Genomic DNA, 24,682 nt, shown 5'->3' with positions numbered 1-24,682 from the left:
AGCCGCTTCGCACTCGGCTGCAAACCTCGGCCATGCATTTTATATATTTCTAAAAAAAACTTGAAATGAGTCACATACCATTGTTAGTCTATTACTTACTAGATCAGTATCCTGAATATTGTGACAACTTAGTGTGTATATATCCAGGCTGGTAAGTATCCTGCTGTGCAAAGGGTGAAAGTAAATACTTAAAGATAATTTTAACGAGAGCCAAAGACGCTACGGAGATAGAAATTTGGCTGGCTTTAAGATGGGTTGAAGCCAAAGGTTGAAGCAGAGCAGTGTGCCCATGGCACCGACACAAGACAAGCGGAGGAAGCCCGGCTCCATAGCACGTTCCCTCTGCTTTTAGCACTTGGCCCTCATTCACATAATGCACTCAACAAAAGCAAAGAGTGAAGGGTCGGCATGCAGAGGAAGAGGACCTTATTCTGTACAGAGACTTGGAAGCCAACAGCGGCACTGACTCACACACTGCTTCTTCTGTTCTTTTGAGAAAAATTCAGTTCCCTACTCAGTGCAAACTCTCCCAATGTCTCCCTTCTTCGTTCCCCCATTATTCTAACTGTGTTTTTCTTAGTTTTCCAGTATTATATGAAAGTTTTTCATATAAAAATATTGTTGTACAATATAATCACTATTACCGTTTCGTTCCTCTCCGGTCCACACAGTCGAGATACCAAAAATAGTCGAGTTTGAATTCTTCATGGTTGTGATGTCACTACCACAGATACATTTGCATACATTTAAATACATCCGTCTACAATATATTTACATATGGCCGTTTCTTCAACACACAACAGCTTGATCTATGAATTGATGAGGAGTGCTGGTACTGTGCTCTGTAGTAGGTCTATTGGAGCAGAAGCTGTGGGGAATTTTTTTTTGTCGGCTGTCGGAAAGGAATTGTATCTTTGCGTAGCCTTCCAATGGATACAGACAACGGATACAGACATCAGATAGCAGTTGCTGTAGCTTTTTTTTTTCCCCAGTGTCTCTGGGAATTTCAGTCTGAGTTTACCAGTTTGCTCAGCACTGTTTTTTTAAATGAGGCAAACACGATCCTACTGATGGACGGGTCAATTGCAACTACATATAATATAGCTGGTAGCAATGCTTTTTAATAACTTTACCGTGCAACCATTGATAAGAAGCTATTTTATTTGGGATATTTAACAGTTATTTGCAAATTTGATAAATAAAAACTTTATACAAAACGTCCGACAAAATCATTTCCGCTTAGAATGTAAACAAACCGGCAAAATGACAGGAGCAATTTGTGAAAAAATGGCATAATAATAATTCTTGAAAAATAAAAAAGATACGTTCTTACAATGAAATGCTTTTATTCCTTATTTTGTTGCTTTTTTTGGGGGGGGGGGTCCGTTTTCGAGTAGTTTTTATTTCGTCCTTGGTTGGTTCACCAACACACTCTGCCATTTTGTTTTTCTCTACTCATGGTATATGAGCTGATAGCCTAGTAGTAGAGTAGCCAATCAGAGCGTGCGATTACTCATATCCAGTGAATGTGGATAGAATAAAAATATATACTTACTTCGTATATTCATCTTTCTATGTACCGGGGCGATTTCTCAGAGACAACAAGGGAAGCCAAGCTTCCCCTAAAATTCTCTCCCCAAACTGCGGCGTCTACGATGTTGAATTTTCATTAAAACAATAACTTGCATAACATATGCCCAAGACTGTATTTATGTTCATAACTATCCCGTAACTTATTTGAGTGATGTCTGACGAACTTGCAGTTCGCTATGAGAATCACCTTTGCTGCCAGGCTGTAACCTTTCTTATTTCAATGGGCTCTATGGACTGGCAGCAGTGTTGCCAGATTGGGCGGTTTTAAGTGCATTTTGGCGGGTTTTGAACATATTTTGGGATGGAAAACGTCAGCAGTATCTGGCAACACTGACTGGCAGCCGGGTATCAGTTGCAGTCTACGAGACGGCTCTGAACAGCCAATTTCGGCTAGTTGTTATTGGTTAAAATCAACAAAATCATCACTTCCAGGGAAGCCGGGCTTCTCTGGGACTAAACGAGACAGTAGGAGGGACAAGAAGCCGGGCTGATAAAGGATTATTGGAGGTAGTGTTTGAAAGACATGAGGAGGGCGGTACTTCGGCGAGGAACACGGAAGCATGATCAGTGAGTCCCTAGTGGATGTCGAGAAAGTGCAGTCGTGTGCCAAAGTGCTGTCCGAATTTCTTTTCATATAAACGTTTCTTCTCATTGATGTCTCTGTACATTACTCTGTAAATAAATGTAAATATTACTCGTTGTGCTCCGTTAACTTTCATCCATTCTATCAGTTTGATCATTCGTGAATTCACTCGTTTATTTCATTTGTAGTTCAATCTGGTTGTAGGCTAGCTTGAGCCTTATTGGGATCTGCAGTGCTAGCTGCTAACAGAAATTGGTGAAGTCTCTGGAAAGCACAACCAGCTGGTATGACAGGGTCACAGACCATTTTCTGGAAAAGGAGCGGAGGGCAGAATTTGTGTATAAATAGTGTGCATCATATAATGTTCATGAATCTGAAGTGTGTATATTGTTCAGTAATGTTAAGAGAATGGTGGGCTCTGTGTTATAGGTTATACCTGGGTATGATATTCAAGGTTCTGTGTGTTGCATAGCCTACCTGTTTATGAATTTCCAGACTGTGTTGCAGATGTTCAAGGATGTGTTGCACAGCTGGGTGTTGTGTTAAAGACTCTGTGTTGCATATCAGGGTATGATGTTCAAGGCTCTTCGTTGAATAGCCAGTGATTTTTGGATGTTTGATATTTTTGATTAAGGATATGAGGCACTAGCCTGGCAAGCCAGACTATAACATGAAATGTACAAGCAAAAATACTTTCTGCCACTAGGTAGGGTTGTCTAGTTCACTGTGCTAATGGGGCACACCTTTCTATGCTTTGATATCCGGCCTACAGGTTTTACGATGAATGCGTAAAATGGGCTTCCCCTGTTTTAAAAACCAGCAGCCGCCACTGCTATGTACGTAGCTAACTTTATGTAGCTGGTGGCCACTAATCACTGGTTTAAGTATAACGCTTTGTTTTTTACTTTTGTATAAAACATTATGATATAATATTATGTTACTTCATAGGTTCCCAACCCTAGTCCTGTATTATCCTTTGTTCTGCACATTTAAATGTTCTTCCTGATTCAACTAAACAATGAATTAACAGCCCTAAAGTGGGTGAGCAGGTAAACCACTACAATCTGCAGGTATATCAGGGCCATGGTTGGGAATCTATGTGTTATATCATAATATATGTTTATCTGAGACATAATGCTAAGTATTAGCCACTTGTCTATACTAAGGCACAATAAGCCATATGTGTAACAGTCTGGGAAAACACTTCGGATGTTGTTGATGACTGAATTCTGGCAAACAGGCAAAAAATGATGAAAGACTCTCCTGGGTACTGCTACATGCGATATCAAAATCACCATGAACCTCATCAATTCAGTTGATACCAGCTGTCAAAATGTCTGATGCTCCTGCACTCCTGAACATTTTCTCCTTTTCACTTTTGGGGCAATTAGATTTAAAACATCATTACTTTACCGATAGGAGATATACATGCAAAAAGGAAACCATTTCAGTGTGTAGTTTTAAGAACGATATACAGAGCAGCGGCTACAATTATCGACAGTCCATAATTATCGACACCTTTCCAGATTTACCAATAAAAAACAATTTTACAGGGCGGCACGGTGGTGTAGTGGTTAGCGCTGTCGCCTCACAGCAAGAAGGTCCAGGTTCGAGCCCCGTGGCTGGCGAGGGCCTTTCTGTGCGGAGTTTGCATGTTCTCCCCGTGTCCGCGTGGGTTTCCTCCAGGTGCTCCGGTTTCCCCCACAGTCCAAAGACATGCAGGTTAGGTTAACTGGTGACTCTAAATTGACCGTAGGTGTGAATGTCTATGTGTCAGACATTTTTCTATTCCACATAGGTGTCTATGTGTCAGCCCTGTGATGACCTGGCGACTTGTCCAGGGTGTACCCCGCCTTTCGCCCGTAGTCAGCTGGGATAGGCTCCAGCTTGCCTGCGACCCTGTAGAACAGGATAAAGCGGCTAGAGATAATGAGATGAGATGAGATGAGTTTCAGTAACAGCAGTTATTATTGGTTAATTAATCAACCGGAAGACCTGCCTCGCCCTTTGATCTTGTCGTCTGATGACGCAGCTCGTTACCTGAGATGGAATTTTTTTCAGCACGATCAGCAATTTGAGGAAAACCTGGACGTTATCATCGCAGGTAAGCATGGTGGAAAGATCATGGACATGTTTTTACTAATCAAATTCACCAATGTTTCATGATCTTGTTGAAACCTACTTTGTGTCTTACTCTTTCACTTGACAGTCGCCATTTTGTATCTAAACGCACATTTGAGAAGTCACGTGCGATGTTGATAATAGTGATTACTTTCACCGGTGTCCACCATTATCGACACCCTGTGGACTTAAGTGACATTTACAACTGTTACGGATCGATCTTTGTGTAACATTGTTGAAGTAGATGAAGTACTTTAAAAAAAAATAAAAGTGCTGCAGAATGGAATGTTTATAGAGTATTTGGAATCCTATTGCAATAAATAGAATTAGAGCAGAATTAAATTCCTAACGTAAAAAATTGCGTGCTTGAAATATTCAGATTTTTCTATTCCATTCAGATTTTTTTTTTGCAGTTTGTTGTAAATATCTGCCACATATTACAATATCAGTAGACATTTTATATTTTGGTTTGAGGAATGACATGTGACCTTTGACCTGGCTTTTCATGTGGTTACAATGTCAATTGCCTGTTGACATTTATTGGTAAACTACAAAACTAGAAATTAATACAAACAACAACGAATGATTACCAAAATGTGATCTAGGAAAACACTTAGAAAGTGGGTAGAAAGTGGAAGAAAAAGATTTTCTGACGCAAGTTAAATATTATCAGTTCATTTGTTTACAAACATTAGAATTACTTCCTCATTTACGTAAACACCGACATTGATATATTTATATAGAAGATATTTTGTACTAAATATAAGTCTATGGAAAACAAATTTTAAATAAAAACTATGTTTTGTTAACTTAATACCACATACCGATGATTTTTTTTAAGAAATTATCATCTGGATGTCGATAATTGTGGAACGCTGTCGATAACTGTGGACAAAGGTGTCAATAACTGTGGAACGGTGTCACGTGATCTGATATGCTAAGTAATCGGGAATCAACTCGTTTTTTTCCAGTGGAAGTTTGAGTAATTAGACATGCACAATGTACGTATTGAAGGTCTTTTCTACTTTTGCAACGGCCAAAAGCTCGTTAAGGTGTCGATAACTGTAGCCGCCGCTCGAGTGAAAATGTCAACCATGAGAAGGGTTTTCTCAGGCTATCACTCATGTACAAATAAAAAGCAAAAGCCTGAGTAGTCCACAACAAAAATGGAAGAAGTAAAGTAAACAGAAAAGCAATGATACAGTAAGCCCCAAGATCATTCAGCCTGCAGAGCGGAGAGGAGCGGGGAGGAGAGGGGAGGCTGGGGAGAGAGGGATTCAGTAATGTCTGTCTGCTGCTGCCTGAGGGCCAGAGATCTAAAGGCAGAAAGCCTTTAAGACCAATTAAATGTTGCTTCTTAACACTGTGATGCTCAGATTTAGCACCAAACAGGGAGCACTGGCACTGCCTAGTTCCACAATCCTGCCAGCCTGGGCTTCTCTACTGCAGTGCTCAAAGCCTATAGAAAATATAACAGACTCTCTCTCTCTCTCTCTCTCTCTCTCTCTGTGCTTGGGATAATCAGCCTCTCTTTACAGGCACAGTCTCTACTGCTGCTCTTAAGCACACTTAACTTCAGCTCCCATTCAATTAAAAAGTGCAAGGAAGTAAGAGGATGTGAGAAAAGGGTGAGACATAAAGAAGAAGAAAGGGATTCATTTGAGAAGGAGGTGGCCTGTTTTACTCCCCTTTGCCCTTTTGCCTCTCTCCTCCTCTGCCTCGCTGTGGTCACTGACAGGTCGAGCGGGCCAGACTCCTTAATTCCTTTTCCTTATACCCTTAATCTGTCATCTTTATCAGGCAGGGGAAGTGGCGGGTGGTGCGGCGAAGCCACGGCCTCCAATCAATCTCCACATTACATCTGACAGAATGGTGCTAATAACTTATTGATCCCCCTGTTTGCGGGCCTCGGCCAGGGCTTGAAAGGCTACCATTGATTGGCTGCAGGGGGGAGAGAGCTGCGTGGCTCTTTTGCTAGCCCAGAAGATGCAACACCACCTCCCTGGACTGCTCTGCTGCTCACCCGCTGAGAGCCTCAGGGGAGGACAGACAGACAGAGAGAGAGAGAGAGAGAGAGAGAGGACAAAGAATTACAAGGAAAAGAAAAAGAAAAGAAGAAAAAACACAAAAGAACTACGGACACGGGCAGAGAGAAAATTACACCATGAGATAAGAAAAAACGTAAAAAAGATTTGTAAGTAGCCCCCAGAGTAATCAATAGGGAAAAGACAAAGACTGATAATAATCACACTAACAAATTTCATTATTCTGGTCTCCTTTCTCATATGCTCTCACCCAGCATATATTTAAAAAAAAAAAAACCTTATATGCCTATTACGGACGCTCTGGTTTGACCGCAAAGCCACGTTTAGGAGTCTACACAGGGAGCCAGACAATCTGCTGGCGCCCCTGCCCTCCCCCTCACTTGCTCCTCCTCTCCCTCCTCCCCTTCACTGAGTCGGCCAGAGGGATAGAAGGAGGAGGAGGAGAGAGAGAGAGTGCCGCCGAAGCGCCGTCACTGGCTGAATGGGACTGACGCCTAGGTTGGCTCTCCTGTCTGACCCTCAGATTTAATTAACGGCCCTCTCCGTGGCGGCGGCAACCCCCCCCCAACCCCTTTCTCCGCCTGTCTTGCACGACTCTGCTGCTGTCTGCTCTCCCCTGATACCACACAGGACTCCAACCTGGCTTTATCCCCCCCCTTCTCCCTCTCCCTCTCGGTCTCCCTGGTTCCGTAACCACATACCCACGGCAAGTCAGACTTGAAAGGAAGTGAAATAGACTGTGTGAAAGAAACAACGATTTTTTTTTCAAGCTGCTGGAGTCTCTCAGTTTAGCATGGAAAATGAACACTTGGGCGTTCTTTGATCCTATTAGTGAGACAATTTCAACATTTGTAGCGTAACCTTAACACCTATATAGCAACACAGTTCTGTTTTCAACGCTAACAGACCCAGAACTAATATTTGCGACTAAAAGGTGTAACAGAACCAATTAACAGTTGGGACACAGAATAAAAACATTTATTATCTCGCAGCCATATACAATTTTTTTTCTGTCTATGCACCATAACTACTGACATCATCACCTCTTTGGCTCCTCTCCCACTGTCCTGGTCTGCCCTCATCTGACCCTTGACCTGACCCAGGGACAAAATTAAAGACGTAATTGGGCTGGCTTGTTTACAGACATGAAAATATAAAAAGGGACAGAAGTATATACATTTGTTCTGCAAAAAAAAAAAATTAAAAATAAAATAAAAAAATCAAGGTTTAAAGTGCCATTCCACCATTGGATGTATTCTTTGGCATAAAATACAATATATTTTATGACAACATGACTAGACAGAGAAATCTTTTAGCTTCAAAATGATATATCAAACATAATTTTTTGACAACGACAAGTATATTAATTTTGCGACCAAAGTCACCTACCCTTTTAATTTCCGCGCGGTAGTGAAACGTGATCTCATCGGCAGGTTCCCCTTCTTGTGTACCACGTGTCGGTCTATTTTTAGACCAGGAAACCCCCAAAGTGAGAGAGTCATTTCTTCTCGTATATGGGGGCCAAAAAAATTGGGAAAAATTTTGAGTTAATCTTTCAGTTAGTTAGATTTATTGGTATTAGCTAGATTTATTGGTATTATTTTTATCGCGTTCTATCCGCCATTGCTGATAATATGTGCCACGTCACACGTCACGTGGTACACAAGAAGGGGAACCTGCCGATGACATCACGCGCGGAAATTAAAAGGGTAGGTGACTTTGGTCGCAACATTAATATACTTGTCGTTGTCAAAAAATTATGTTTGATATATCATTTTGAAGCTAAAAGATTTCTCTATCTAGTGATACCATTTATATATGTTGTCAAAATATATTGTATTTTATGCCAAAGAATACATCCAATGGTGGAATGGCACTTTAACCTTATACATCCACCTTGGCTCCACCCCCATGACCTGTATTTGCATATTGGAATATGATAGGCTCTTATATTTTATGATGCAACACCATTTGTCACATATACTTTTTTCGTCAAAGGAAATAAGAAATAGCTATATATTTCTTGCTTTGACCAGAGTGCACACTAAATTACCATTAAAAATCACATTCTACAAAATTTGAGTTTAAGAATACAGTAAATACGCTTCATAATTAAACATATGGGAAAGTAGTCTTCTGAAATATCCAGCTTTTAACTGGAAACCTGCTTTCCAGTTCAAACATCTGGAGCATGAAGATAACTTTCTCTATAATCCTCTCTGAATCATTAGACCAAGACTAAGAAAGACGCCATGATAAGACACAGTGACTTTTTAAATAGGATATAACAGTATTATTATACAGTACAACAAGATATAGGATATTAAGTATTATTGATTTACATATTGCCTTCCATATAAGTCAATATTGAGTTCTATCAGTTTTAAAGATTTTGTTTTGTGTTGTTATTATTTAACCACAAATATTTATGATGCAATGAGATATCAATATTCATATACGGGCACTTCTTCAGCAGAGAGGCCAAACTTATGAAATTATTAAAATTGCCTTAACCTGTCAGCTCAGTGATCTTGCTAAAGTATGAAATCCAAGGCTAAATGTAGTGAAAACCATATTTTAAAATCATCACCCCAATTATAGCGACGTCGCTTCAGAAAAATCTTGGTTTGAATTTTAAGAAATGAAAGTTTACTTTTTTTTCTGACGTAATTCCGTTACTGACTTTTCTTTCCTTGTAAAATATTTTGCGTTCAGAGTTAAACATAGCCAATTTTTCTATGCTTTGTTTAGGGTCAAAAGATACCTCATACAGTGTGAAATTTTTATTTAGTACCATTATCTTGAGTACTGCAACTTGAAAAGTTACCACATTTTGCTGTGAATGTGATTTCGTTCCCGAAGCACTACCATATCAATATCATTTATCTCAATACATTTTTTCTGAGCTATCATTAGTATTGCAATATCTTTTTTTTTTTAAGAACGTTTAAAACATCTTAGAATATCAGCGAAAAACAAGGGGAGCAAGAAAAACAGCAGATTTGATGGTGGAATCCAGTTTCTTACTGGATCTTTAACATTGTCAAATGTTTTAGTGTTATTTTTCCTTCTTATTAAACTTTTAAATATTTTTAAATACAGAAATAACACCTTAAAATACCTTATTTTTCTAAAAATTAAATAAAAGTATCACCAAACTGAGCTCTTCATAGCTATTTCTTTTCGAGCAGTTTGTTAACAAAATGTATAATTATATGATATTTTGGTCATATTGCCCACCCCTGGGTACGAATATATCTTACAGGAATAGAAACGAAGCAATGAAATATAACTACCAAGTCACAAATGCTTGTACTTGTAAGTTTAAAGTTAGGAGTACGAAGAAACAGGGTTAGCGAGGTTGTTTAACAATGTGAGGAGATAATGAGGAGACAGCATTAAGGAATGGACACAATGGGATGAGTAATGAGCTTATATTGCCCAATTAAGCAAATTAACATTCAGATATTGGACAGGCTGAATCATTACAGAAGCAAAGAAGGTGAAACCTTTTGGCTAAAGAGAGAGAGAGAGACAGAGACAGAACTACCCGTAGTTAATGACTGAACTCACAGAAGTTTGAGCTCGAGGTGTGTCTTACCTGAGTGTGTGGAGGTGAGACTGATGTCGGAGCAGGGCTGGCCCTCAGGCATACCGTGCTGTCGAGTGTGGTGCAGGTTGGAGATGATCGTTGAGAGGTCACTGTCACGACTACTGAGAAAGACAAAGAGAAAGAGAAAGCAGGAGCAAGACAGTGAGTAGCAGCGGGGATTTCTAATCTCACATATAACAAAGCAACACTTCACTCAGAAACTAACCACAACAACACCGAGAAATGACTCACAGCGTGCACGGTGCTAAAAGGAAGTCTAAACATCTTACAGAACAGCTGACTTTTCAATTATTACAAAGTCTCAACATGCCACAAGATAAATGATCAACCCACCCAACTTGAAGTAATAAATGAAGCAACATTAGCATGCGACTCGGCATACCTTCATCTACAGCAGCGATGTATGATGTTACAAAACGGTATCGCAGCAATTCCACAGTCAACACCCACAGACACAGTATAAACACCTACACCACAGATGCACAAAGCCTTACTGCTGGTCTTGCAGAGCCTTGAGGTTATCCGTAACAGGCTTCCTCTCGTCTAGTAGAACCCTGTCCCTGCCACTGGCCTACTGTCTTTTGGATTTAAAGTATATAATAAGCAATGACAGTTTCCTGCATCAAGCAATTTGGACTCTCATCCTGTCTCATCTCCAGTCTTAAGATGTTCTAAGAAACACATTCAGGGCTCCTAAGCAGTTTAGGAGCTTAAATGAAGTGATTATGGTTTTTAGCATCACCTCTGTGAAATGAATTAAGAGACACAGACAGTGAGCCAGGATAAACCATCGGAGGTAGCTGTCATTGCACAAAGGCAAAATGATAAGAGTTGAATCGACGTCGGGGCTGAAGGGGAGTAAACATGTGCTGAATATGACTTTTAGGAATTTTTCAAGAAGCCACTGTAAGATGTTATGTTGGTTTATTAACACCCAGAAATTCGAGATTTTAGCTAGCGTAGTATGAATGGAACACCTTAAATACTCATTATATTAATCAATTCTTCATCATAAAGCACATTAGCATAAAACGTGCTCTGATTGGTTACTCTACCACTAGGATATCAGCTCAAAGAAAAACAAAATGGCAGAGTGTGCTGCTGAAGCAACCGAGGACGAAATAAAAACTCTACTCGAAAACAAAAATGAACATCGCATCTCATCACATCGCTCCTGTGGAGGACGGCCCTGTACAGACAGTTGAAAGTCACACCTGGAGGACGCTCTGGACTCTTACAGTAATGCTTTTATGGCTGAGGACTTCAGTTGACTTGCTAACTTTAGGACTGCGGTTGTCATGAACAGTTTTGCACTCAAGTTTCCATCAATGAAGAATTTATAACATCTGAAACTGACTTCATGTTAAAACTGTTATAAAATGTTATAATCATGTTGTCTGTTATCACCCAAATGAGGATGGGTTCCCTTTTGAGTCTGGTTCCTCTCGAGGTTTCTTCCTTATGTCGTCTGAGGGAGTTTTTCCTTGCCACCGTCGCCACAGGCTTGCTCATTGGGGATAGATTAGGGATAAAATTAGCTCATGTTTAAAGTCACTGAAATTCTGTAAAGGTGCTTTGCGACAATGTCTATTTTTAAAAGTGCTATAAAAATAAACTTGACAAAAACCGAAAAAATACAGTGAAAAAAAAAGCAACAAAATATGGAATGAAAGTATTTGATGGTAAGAAGGTATCTGTTTTTATTAAATCCTGCGCTCTGATTGGCTGGCGAATGGTTCTGTATCCTACGGTACGGACCCCAGTTACGGACCCCGGTTACGGACCTCTGGCGACTCGCTCGTTCACAACAACAACAAACATAGTAGCAATTTTTGTCAACATTTATTTTCGCGTTTCTCAGGAGAATAGCATTAATTTTACAGCATGGATAGCGATAATGACAGTCTTCACAGCGAAAGCAAGTTTTACTACCCTGAGGAAGAAGAAATAAAAGAAAACATTTCAGGAGAAAGCTAAAAACCTCTAACTGTTGCTAACGCCGAGCAAAAACATGGCTGAATCCTGAATGACTCAATTTTGTATAAATAGGGGACTACATAGGCGGCAAAATGTAGTTTTTTTTTCCTGCCATGGAAGTGCACTTGCATACCGAGGAGGAAGCCATTTTTATTACAGCCGTGAATGAGGATTCAAAATGGCGGCTCGCCTCGGCTCGGTTTTCCCTTTCGGGCGCTCTCGTTTTCTGTTAGAATTTGGTAAAGAAAAAATTAAATATATTATTTACCAGCTTAAGGTCGGTCCGTATGGTGAAATACCATGACCTCGGCCTTGAATACTGACCTCGGCCCAGAGGGCCTCGCTCAGTACTTTCAAGACCTCGGTCACGGTATTTCATACGGCCCTCCCAGCTGGTAAATAACATATATTTATTTTTCAAGAATTATTATTATTATCATCGCATTTTTCACAAATTGCTCCTGTCATTTCGCCGGTCTGTTTTTGTCTGACATTTTGTATAAAGTTTTTATTTATCGAATTTGCAAAAAAATAAAAATGCTCTGCTTCTCAAAATTCAGTGAATGTGGACAGAATAAAACAGTTATTCCGCTCAATCTCGTCGCACATGGCTTATAGAAGCGCCCCGTCGGCCATCAGCTCATGCATGACTCGATTTCATGGAATAACTTAACTATTTAATAACTTCTACATATATGAGAGGTATCAAACTCATTTTAAGTAATGGTCCATGTTACGCTTAGTCCAGTTTCAAGTGGGCCAGACCAACACAAATTAAGCAAAAATTAGTGACCAGTCACATCAACAGCTCCTCTTAAATGTGTTGATTTTTTCAGCATTTGTTTGAACGGTACATTCTGAATGCATAAACGGATTAAGCAAGCGTATATCACCTCTGAAACAGATCAGCAGACTGCAGTTCATTCCATCAAAATTTTAGCTTGTTAATAATGAATTACATAACCTTAGTGCATTTTGTCAGTATCTATTTACAGCCCTGAGTTTATTGCTCCATTTCGTCTCCTAATTGAAAAAAAAGGCTATTTTTAAAAATCCATCCAATTCAATTATGTTCCACAAAACAAGTTTAACTTAGAACATGGATTCTTAGCCCAATTGCCGGGCTGGATTAAAGCCTTTAGTGGGTCGGTTCTGGTCCGCAGGCCATCTATTTGGTACCTTAGTCTATAAGTTATTTGGGAACTACAACGAAACTAATCGGAAAGTAAAGCACTTTTCCTGGATTCTGAGACTTTACTGGGTTAATCAACAAACTGTTTAGTTTCTACTAATGAATGATGGACTCATTGTAGTAGCTTATCCAAAGACAGACCCTTTTTTATTCAATCCTTCCAGCCACCACCTTCCTCCTCCTCCTCCTCTTGTCCTCTTTCTTACCCAGCACATTATTAACTCCACTTGGGCCACTGATAAACCTATAGAGAAGGATAGAGGAAGTATGTCATGAGCGTATTTCAAAGCAATCTGATTATAACGCTGATCTCCTTATGTAGTATAACAATATGGAATAGCCGATTAGAATTTAGCCAGCCATCGGACTCCCATCTCTCAGCGCCTGCCAAGCTAAGGCCCACGCTCACGATTTGGGAGGTCTAGGCAGCGATTTTAACGACCTGTCGCCAGCTTCAGCGGCTCGTCTCGCCACCATTTTGCCGTAGCAGGCCAGTGGCCCCGCTGATTGTGGCAGCTGAAATGCTAGTTTTACAGTGCTCAGATTACAGGCTGCTCCACGGTAATGTCAGCCTGTCACGCTTGCAGCATGGCTACAGACAGTACGCCACAGGCAAAAGGAATTTCTTCTCATTCAACAAGCTGGCCTGACAATTCACTTGTCTTTCAGCTTGAGCTCAGAACATCACTTTACTGGTCATATCTGCCACTGCCAGTTTCCCACATGACAACTGTGTGAATGGAAATACCATTAGCATAAAGCAAACTATAGTTATGATTTAGAAATAGAAACGCACAAATATTTGGGAACAATAACAATGATTACTATCCGGTTATAATTGGGTTATGATTAGATTTTTTTTATTTCACTGGTGTTTTAAATGAAATACCATACAGTGAAACTGAAAAATAGTATTGTTCTCATGCTCGTCTGATTTTGTTTTGAACTCAAAGCCTGGGGGAAAAAACCCATTCACGCACCTTTTACAGTATTGGATGACTTCAGAAAATAATTTCGAAAGTTGAAGTCTCCCACCCTATAACTTCGTAATCTTCTTACATTTTTCAGTGAACTAAGAATAAGCATTTTGTTTATTCATTTATTTAATTGACAATATTAATATTTCTAAATCATATATACTGCAGGGGCGGCACGGTGGTGTAGTGGTTAGCGCTGTCGCCTCACAGCAAGAAGGTCCTGGGTTCGAGCCCTGGGGCCGGCAAGGGCCTTTCTGTGTGGAGTTTGCATGTTGTCTGCGTGGGTTTCCTCCGGGTGCTCCGGTTTCCCCCACAGTCCAAAGACATGCAGGTTAGGTTAACTGGTGACTCTAAAATTGAGTGTGAATGGTTGTCTGTGTCTATTGGCCCTTTTCCACTACCCTTTTTCAGCTCACTTCAGCCCGACACGGCTCGCGTTTCGACTACCAAAGAACAGCACGACTCGGCTTGCTTCAGCCCTGCTTAGCCCCTAAAACTCGCACGGTTTTGGAGTGGGGCTGAAGCGAGCCAAAGCGAGCCGAGTGAGGCTGGGGGCGTGAGCAGACACTCCCCTGTGCACTGATTGGTGAGGAGTGTCCACACACGCCCCGCGAGCACGCTGGGATCTGTAAACCCGGAAGAAGAAGAATTACGAATTACGAGAATTTCTGAAGCCTTATGCGCCTCGCCTCATCTATACGCTCTTGCCAGTATCTGTTGGCGTTGTCGGTGACAACAAGCCACAGCACCAAGACCAGCAACACTAACGACTCCATGTCCTCCATGTTTATTGTTTACTATTCGGGTCGTGAGACTACCGCTTAAAAGGTCACTGATGTCACTGTTTGCGCTGCTTAACGACATCACGTGACGTCCACCCACTTTCGCTAACTCCACCCAATGTGTCCACCCACTTCCAGCCAGCACGGTTCAGCGCGGTTGTAGTCGAAATGCAACTCCAACAGCCCCGCTCAGCTCGACTCAGCCCAACTCAGCACGGCACGGCTCAGCCCAACTCAGCCGCGTTTGTAGTGGAAAAGTGGCATATGTGTCAGCCCTGTGATGATCTGGCGACTTGTCCAGGGTGTACCCCGCCTTTCGCCCGTAGTCAGCTGGGATAGGCTCCAGCTCGCCTGCGACCCTGTAGAACAGGATAAAGCAGCTAGAGATAATGAGATGAGATATATACTGCATGTGTACACTACCGTTCAAAAGTTTGGGGTCACTTTGAAATTTCCTTATTTTTGAAAGAAAAGCACTGTTCTTTTCAATGAAGATCACTTTAAACTAATCAGAAATCCACTCTATACATTGCTAATGTGCTAAATGACTATTCTAGCTGCAAATGTCTGGTTTTTGGTGCAATATCTACATCAGTGTATAGAGGCCCATTTCCAGCAACTATCACTCCAGTGTTCTAATGGTACAATGTGTTTGCTCATTGCCTCAGAAGGCTAATGGATGATTAGAAAACCCTTGTACAATCATGTTAGCACAACTGAAAACAGTTTAGCTCTTTAGAGAAGCTATAAAACTGACCTTCCTTTGAGCAGATTGAGTTTCTGGAGCATCACATTTGTGGGGTCGATTAAATGCTCAAAATGGCCAGAAAAATGTCTTGACTATATTTTCTATTCATTTGACAACTTATGGTGGTAAATAAGGGCCCGTTTACACGAGGACGCTGTCGGGTAAAAACGACTAAATATTTTATCGGAAGTGCCTTTCATCTACACGGGGACGGCGTTTCCGAGGCTGAAAAACGGAAAAAATTGAAAACGCCTTCCAGAGTGGATAAGTTAAAAACACCCCCTGTTGCATATCCGTCTAAACTACCCAATACGCGAAACTCTGCTCGGATCTGCTCACGTCGGGTACACGTTTACGTCATACATATGTCATATACTGTACATGCCAGCCTGGGAAGTAAGAAAGTAAGTAAAAAAGTAAGAGCATGTCTGATTACATCGATCCAACGGACCTTCAAGCTGCTCTGGCAGCTTTAATAAACGTCCAGGGGTCCTTCGAACATCTATACCGAATCTGCACATATACCGTTAATGAACAGAGGCGGGTATAGTATGCTCTTACTTTTTTACTTACTTTCTTACTTACCATAGCCAGAGTCGTCAAAGTTTTCGCGGCGCAGATGTGCAGATCAGACAAGACGGAAGACGTTGCGCATGCGTGCAGACATAGCGGAGGTCTTTCACAGCACCACCTAGCCGCCTGGCATGCACATCCAATTGAATTCCACACATTTATGCGTCACCGTATAGACGCAGATTTCCTCCTTGAAAACGGTCGTGTAGACGCGGAAAAACGTGAGAACGAAAACGGACTTTTGCGTTTTTGTTTCAGACCGTCCCCGTGTAAAGTGGGCCTAAAAGTGTGACTTTTCATGGAAAACACAAAATTGTCTGGGTGACCCCAAACTTTTGAACGGTAGTGTACATATATTCCAGGCTTTCTAGCAGATTTAAAATAAACTTCTCTTTGTCAGTTAATCTAAAACAAAATTGTACCTCCATTAATTAGTGATTCAAACATAATTCCCTGTTAAAGGAAAATATTTTTTAATCCATTTTATGTAATTTGAATGAACTACCAAGCCAGTTGCAGTCCATAAACATAGTTTTAAATCCAATGTCAAGAATTTTTTATTTGATCAATTTTATCAGCAATCACAAAATCCTTTTATTATGTTCTAGTTTACACCATATTTTATTTTGTATACCTCCTGTACATCTTTTTTTTACACCCCCTTTTTTGTCACTTGAGGTACTTGGATCACAATAGAAATAAGTGTTTACACTTTATTGTGCTATCCATGTATTTTAACGTGCACTATAGTTGTATTCCGTACATCCATCCCTCCATTATCTGTAGCCGCTTATCCTGTTCAGAGTCATGGGCAAGCTGGAGCCTATCCCAGCTGACTATGGGCGAGAGGTGGGGTACACCCTTATCAAGTCGCCAGATCATCGCAGGGCTGACACATAGAAACAAACAACCATTCACACTCACATTCACACCTACGGTCAATTTAGAGTCACCAGTTAACCTAACCTGCATGTCTTTGGACTGTGGGGGAAACCGGAGCACCCGGAGGAAACCCACGCAGACACGGGGAGAACATGCAAACTCCGCACAGAAAGGCCCCCGTCAGCCACTGGGCTTGAACTCAGAACCTTCTTGCTGTGAGGCGACAGTGCTAACCACTACTAGTCTGGCTAACGCGACTGCAAAGCTCTACGAGCTATTGGTCTGGCCAAGATATTAAGCCCAACCGTTTCCCAGAGCCCGTGGTTGACCCACCTCCCTGAAATGCCTCAGTTTGCTACTGGTCGAAGCCAGAAAAGGCTGTGACGAAGCTTAAACCAATCACATCACTCTTTCCTCTGACGTATGCGACGCGACGGGGCTAACTGGTAGATTAAACTCTTACCGAAGCCGGTCGGGAGCAAGGCGAAAACGTCCTTCCTTTCAATAAATACCTCCAGGGCTGCTCTTTGCTCCGTTTTCAATGAGAACTTGCTCCATGTTCGTAATGTTTCTAGTGAATGAAGCGCTTCCGGCATAGATTCTGTAAACAATCTATGGCTTCCGGTCGCAGTTCTACTACGTCACTGCCTTGAACACGCCTCTACCCAGGGCCGTTGGAGATGCTCAAAGTTGATTGGTTCCCGGTTTTTCGGGAGCTTGGAAGAGCTGTAGATAGCTTGCCTGGCCAGACTAAGCTCGCAACAGGCCCTCATGTTGCGTCACGCTTAGGATGGGTGGGCCCAGGCTAAACCACTACACCACCGTGCCACCCCTATTCTGTACATTATTTTACTAAATAAACTCATCATCATCAATTGATGGAGTCAAGACCTATTTCAGCTGTTAGAATATCCATGGTTTTATTTGAGGTTGTCGTGCACTGTGGTAACTATAGTGACGACTGAGGCAAGAATTTTCAATATTCAAGAATTTTCAGAAGAGAAAAACAAATGCAACGCTTCAGCACGTCACCTGACTTTTATACTAATATGCAAAAGCCTTATTACAGCAAAATAACACCTAAAAATCACATCAGTTAGTATACTTTCACAGCTCTAATTATGTGCTCTTCAAATATTAATCAGTTTGGCTCCTTGAAACATTTTTTTGACGTTTCAAAAGTGGAGTTATCTGTCTCTAAAGCGATGACATTCTGCCTGGTACGTAATTGATGCATATATTTAACCTTTATATTAAAGGGCTAGTCAGCACACAAGTCTCTGCATCCCCCACATCCTCCCACCATCAGCAGTCCAGTAATCCACAGAAAATATGTGCAGCAGTCTTTGCCCTGGCCGTTCACGCACGTTATTATCCTTAAGCCAAGGTTCTGCTGTAAGCTCACTAAGCAAGGACGTTGTTAGCGAGGTAATTAGCACGCTTTTTCCTGGGCGGCCCCAGCGAGTATAGAGCTGCTAATGAGGCCTTCCCCGTCCACCAGCCAAGGTCATAATCTGTGTCAGGGCTCATGATAACACCCAACCACCTGAGTCAGCTATCCCAAACACACGCTGTGGAACAAGACAGCTCCGCTAAGGATATCAGTCTGTGATTATCATGCACTGGAGACTATCTACATAATCTCACGTTAAACCACTTGATACCGTTCATCCCTATAGCCAATACGTCGTCCCAGATATCCTGATCAACATCGACGCTTATTTCGTAGGAGCTTTGTTCGGAGGTTTGTGTCAAACCAGGCAAACCTGTTCATAGTCATTATGTTTAATATTTCGCTCTTAAACACAATGCAACAATGTTCCTAAATGAGAACAATGCCCAACAAAATTCAGTATTCAATAATTTATGTAAGAATAATAATTTGGGGGCGGCACGGTGGTGTAGTGGTTAGCACTGTCACCTCACAGCAAGAAGGTCCTGTGTTCGAGCCCAGCGGCTGACGGGGGCCTTTCTGTGTGGAGTTTGCATGGTGTCTGCGTGGGTTTCCTCCGGGTGCTCCGGTTTCCTCCACAGTCCAAAGACATGCAGGTTAAGCTAATTGGTGGCTCTAAATTGACCGTAGGTGTGAATGTGAGTGTGAATGGTTGTTTGTGTCTATGTGTCAGCCCTGTGATGACCTGGCGACCTGTTCAGGATGTACTCTGCCTCTCACCCATAGTCAGCTGGGATAGGCTCCAGTTTGCCTACGACCCTGCACAGGATAAGTGGTTATGGATAATGGATGGATAATACTTTGTATGATGTTCTAAAAATCAGCCCAGTATGACTCACATGTGGTGCAACAGAAAACCCTTTGCTTTATTGTCAGGCGAACATGAGTTTGGATTCTGACAGTGCTACACCCATCTCAGGCTGGGAGCCAAGGGAGCAAAAATTAGCTGTGATCTATTTGTGTGAGAGATGGCATTCTCTCTTGGACATTAGCCAATCATGGGCATGTATGAACTCATGTATGTGGAAGAGGGTAGATAGCGCTTTCCTCCAAGTGTGTTACACTGCCTGTTACGATGCAGTTGGTTGGCTTGACGTATCTTGGAGGAAGCATGTGTTAGCCTTCACTCTCCCAAGTCCATAGCTGTCGTATGAGAAGGGAGAGCTGGTTGGTGCTGGGAATTGGCAAGCAATCAAACTGAAGAGAAATTGGCATTACAGTCAGGGTGTATTCCAGTCTCGCGGCCAAGGTTTCCGGGATAGCCTCTATCCTTTTTTACGCGGATATTATGCAATATTGCCGTAAAGAAGGATTCTTTAATATTCTGGCTTTGGTTGTTTACACTGAACTAAATAAAGATGGCATAAAGCTGCACCAGTGTGCGTTTTTACACAGCATGCCGACATTCTACACCCAGAGGTATGGCATGGAACACAACAGAACTTTTGCATCTAGTGTGATGTACACTACCATTCAAAAGTTTGGGGTCACCCAGACAATTTTGTGTTTTCCATGAAAAGTCACACTTTTATTTACCACCATAAGTTGTAAAATGAATAGAAAATATAGTCAAGACATTTTTCTGGCCATTTTGAGCATTTAATCGACCCCACAAATGTGATGCTCCAGAAACTCAATCTGCTCAAAGGAAGGTCAGTTTTATAGCTTCTCTAAAGAGCTAAACTGTTTTCAGCTGTGCTAACATGATTGTACAAGGGTTTTCTAATCATCCATTAGCCTTCTGAGGCAATGAGCAAACACATTGTACCATTAGAACACTGGAGTGAGAGTTGCTGGAAATGGGCCTCTATACACCTATGGAGATATTGCACCAAAAACCAGACATTTGCAGCTAGAATAGTCATTTACCACATTAGCAATGTATAGAGTGGATTTCTGATTAGTTTAAAGTGATCTTCATTGAAAAGAACAGTGCTTTTCTTTCAAAAATAAGGACATTTCAAAGTGACCCCAAACTTTTGAACAGTAGTGTATAGCATACTATGCATTGGAAATATGAATACCCTGAGTATACCAATGTTACATTACAGGCATTTAGCAGACACTCTTATCATACCCAGGGCAGCCTGGGGTAAGGTGTCTTGTTCAAAGGCACTTCAGCCATTCCTGCTGGCCCAGGGAATCAAACCAGCAACCTCTTGATCCTAAAGCTGCTTCTCTAACCATTAGGCCATGGCTTTCCTTTTGAAACTTTGTTTTCCAAACAATATGGCGAGTGAACCGAGTGTGGAGGTGCTTTTGTTCTCTGTGCACATTTATAGACCTACCATTCTTCAAACGCAAGCAAAGAAGAACAACAACAACTTTATTCATCACACATACACAAAAGCACAGTAAAATTCCTCTCTGCATTTAACCCATCTGAAGCAGTGAACATACTGTACACATGTGAGCAATGAGCACACACACATCCAGAGCAGTGGGCAGCTATGCTACACTTGAGCAAGGGGGTTAGGTGCCTTGCTCAAGCGCACTTCAGCCCAAGGCCGCCCCATGTTAACCTAACCACATGTCTTTGAACTGTGGGGGAAACCAGAGCACCCGGAGGAAACCCACGCAGACACAGGGAGAACATGCAAATGCCACACAAAAAGGCCCCTGTTGGCCACTGGGCTTGAACCCAGAACCTTCTTGCTGCGAGGTGACAGTGCTAACCACTACACCTCCATGCCACCCAAGTTGCTGTATGCTCAAAAATATGTTGGAGGAGAAAGTGAAGAGAATTAAGAAGTGATTTGAGGCAGAAAGGCACGTGGACCTTCGATGCTGAAAATGCAGATATTTGCATTTGCACTGTCTCAGAAAGAAGAATGTCAAAAAAGAACGTCAGTTTCAAAAACGTCACTCCTCTGTTCCGCAATGCTGGCTGTCCCTTTTACAAAGACGCTGATCCCGCCTCTTTTACTACCCACTGTTACCGGCTCAGAGGTGGAACAACACGGACCCCCCCCCCCCCATTCTGCATTCATATGTTTTACACAGAACGCGATAAAGGCGCAAGATTGCTGCCTTGAACAGGCTATGTAAAAGGGGTTTCTGGAGCCACCGCATCCAGTGGTTACTGAAGATGAATTAAAGAATAATGAAAATACAAGGAAATAATCTCTCGCAAGCAAGTGGATAATGAGACCAGTGGGCAGTCCTTCAACAGCCAAAGTAAAACTGATGACACAAACCTCCAGTCCGTCTCACCACCCACCTGTATCCTATATCTGAACTAAAGTGATGACAGACGAATGTACCAATTTTAGCTGCAATTCTCACAATAATGGAGCATATTTGTGGGTTCATGCAAGGTGCAATGAAAAACAACCTGAAGGCATCAATGATGATCAAATCACTGAGAAAGGAAAACTGAATCACCACAGATGCAGGCAAACACATCTTCACTGCCAAAAAACTATGGTTTCAGTACTCATGCAGCTGCAAGCACTGCCAGCTGGGCCTCACGTGTGGCAGATGATGACGTGAAGCTTTGAAGCTGGATGAGAGCTGCACACCACCTGGGCTCAAGTTTGCTTGGCTCAACCAATTCCTGAGACTCAAACCCTGCTGGCACATGGAGGAAAGAATGACTGCAAAAGCAAATAATAGGTTTGTGGGAAGAAGAGCAGGAAGCGAGACAGACAGCACCTTTCTAAGCCCAGATAGCAGAGAAGACAGAAGAGCTGCCGCTTTATTCAAAGGTCACTGTGAGACAGCAAGCAGAGGGGGCATCCTGATGCCCGGTCTGACACCATTAATGAAAACACAACGGAGACAGCCTCACTATCAAACTCACACCAGCACCCGCCTGCCACCTGCTGCCTCCTAACAAACCGAAATAAAAGGCTGGGAGTACAGCTAATGCAAAGATGTCAGAGAGAGTCTCATAACAAGACAACGCAGCACATGTGTTACTGTGGCATAGCCATTACCAGCGCGCAACCTGCTATTCATTATTCAGGTTAAAACGTTAGGTCTGGTGAGGGTCAGAAACTTTGAAATACTGCATCTATTTTCTTTTCCTGTCTTTTTAAAGACTCTTTATTATTCCTATCACATCCAGACAGGACAGCAGTCTGCAACACAGGACTCTGTTAGCAAAGGGAGTAGTAAATATACAGAAACTGATACATAAATAAAATGCTGCACAGCTCGTCCGCTTAAGTTTTTCTGTTATTTCTGCTGTATAAAAAAAATGATGGAAAGTTATTATGCATTCAGTGCCTCAGAAAAATATAGCGTTTCTCCAGGCTGAGTGTGAATAGGCTTGTAGTGTTCTTTAACAAAGGACAATACATCCTTTGTCATAGAAAGGTAGAATATTGGAGATTTTTGAGGAAATATTCAAATGCAAAGCTTAGCCATTATTGGGTGACGTCAGTGATATTGATTGCCTGTTTGGGATGATGCGAAACTGAACCAAAGTGTTATCTAAAAAAATAAAATAAAATAAAAAGCATCTGACAGAAATTATCTATATAATCCTATTATTAGGCATATCAAGTGAAAATTCAAATTCAATCCAAATTGCTTGAAACTGCTCCCACTGAATTCAGAACTGAGTGCAGAACAACATACTTTTTTTTTAAAGATATTTTTTGGGCTTTTTTCACCTTTATTGGATAGGACAGTGTAGAGACAGGAAATGAGCAGGGGAAAGAGAGACAGGGAGGGATCGGGAAATGACCTCGGGTCGGAATCAAACCCAGGTCCCTGGGTTTATGGTGTGGCACCTTATCCACCTGAGCCACGACGCCCCCAGAGCAACATGCTTTTTACAGTATTAAAATATGTTTATCCATTCTTGAGATATTACAAATCAAAGATCGGGGGGGAAAAATGGCTTAATTTTTCGAAAACTACCATAATAGTCTGTATTCGGATCACATGGTCCAAAATGGGCCTCATTAACCATCTCATCTCATTATCTCTAGCCGCTTTATCCTTCTACAGGGTCGCAGGCAAGCTGGAGCCTATCCCAGCTGACTACGGGCGAAAGGCGGGGTACACCCTGGACAAGTCGCCAGGTCATCACAGGGCTGACACGTAGACACAGACAACCATTCACACTCACATTCACACCTACGGTCAATTTAGAGTCACCAGTTAACCTAACCTGCATGTCTTTGGACTGTGGGGGAAACCGGAGCACCCGGAGGAAACCCACGCGGACACAGGGAGAACATGCAAACTCCACACAGAAAGGCCCTCGCCGGCCACGGGGCTCGAACCCAGAACCTTCTTGCTGTGAGGCGACAGCGCTAACCACTACACCACCGTGCCACCCCCTCATTAACCAATGAGATCAAATGTTTTTTCTTAATAACTTTTTTTTTCAAGATATTTACATAGAAATTGTCAAGCACATAGATGGTTGCGTTCCGAAAACAAAGTTTGAAAGATTAGTAAATCGGTACACTCAATAAAAAAGTAATAAAAGATGATTTCGAATACCCTGTTTGCGCTCTGTAGGCCTTTGTATTTCAAAAGTAGGACCTATTAGTGTTTCTCATCTCATCTCATTATCTCTAGCCGCTCCATCCTTCTACAGGGTCGCAGGCAAGCTGGAGCCTATCCCAGCTGACTACAGGCGAAAGGCAGGGTACACCCTGGACAAGTCGCCAGGTCATCACAGGGCTGACACACAGAGACACAGACAACCATTCACACCTACGGTCAATTTAGAGTCACCAGTTAACCTAACCTGCATGTCTTTGGACTGTGGGGGAAACCGGAGCACCCGGAGGAAACCCACGCGGACACGGGGAGAACATGCAAACTCCACACAGAAAGGCCCTCGCCGGCCCTGGGGCTCGAACCCAGGACCTTCTTGCTGTGAGGCAACAGCGCTAACCACTACACCACCGTGCCGCCCCCTATTAGTGTTTATATTAAATAATATAAATGATAATATTCACAGCTTTCAAGGCGATCCTCGAAAAAACTGTGTGAGCCACATCCAATAAACAACTCCAATTAACTGAACTAAAATTGACACTCGCATTTCTGACTTCATTTTTTAAATATCATTCCGACCACTAAGATCTCGATATTTTTCATCAAAACAACTACAGTTATATACTAAAATAGTTATTTATTCACATGAATCAGTCTGATTTGAAAAAAATAAGTCAGAA

General features: G+C 41.9%; 1 protein-coding gene across 5 annotated transcripts in view; it reads right to left on the bottom strand.

Annotated features, from left to right (window-relative positions):
* samd11 (sterile alpha motif domain containing 11) overlaps positions 1-24,682 on the bottom strand; it is a 109,896-nt gene that overhangs the window by 49,664 nt on the left and 35,550 nt on the right. For 4 of the 5 annotated variants that reach the window (XM_060938305.1, XM_060938304.1, XM_060938302.1 and 1 more), the window contains exon 4: positions 9,944-10,056. In XM_060938305.1, the coding sequence (XP_060794288.1) occupies positions 9,944-10,056 (113 nt within the window). The remainder of the gene's footprint in view (positions 1-9,943; positions 10,057-24,682) is intronic. The other variant, XM_060938303.1, reaches the window with a different exon arrangement.

The sequence above is a fragment of the Neoarius graeffei genome, chromosome 13, assembly GCF_027579695.1.
Source record: "Neoarius graeffei isolate fNeoGra1 chromosome 13, fNeoGra1.pri, whole genome shotgun sequence".
Lineage (NCBI taxonomy): Eukaryota > Metazoa > Chordata > Actinopteri > Siluriformes > Ariidae > Neoarius > Neoarius graeffei.
This window is presented reverse-complemented; position numbering and strand designations above follow the sequence as displayed.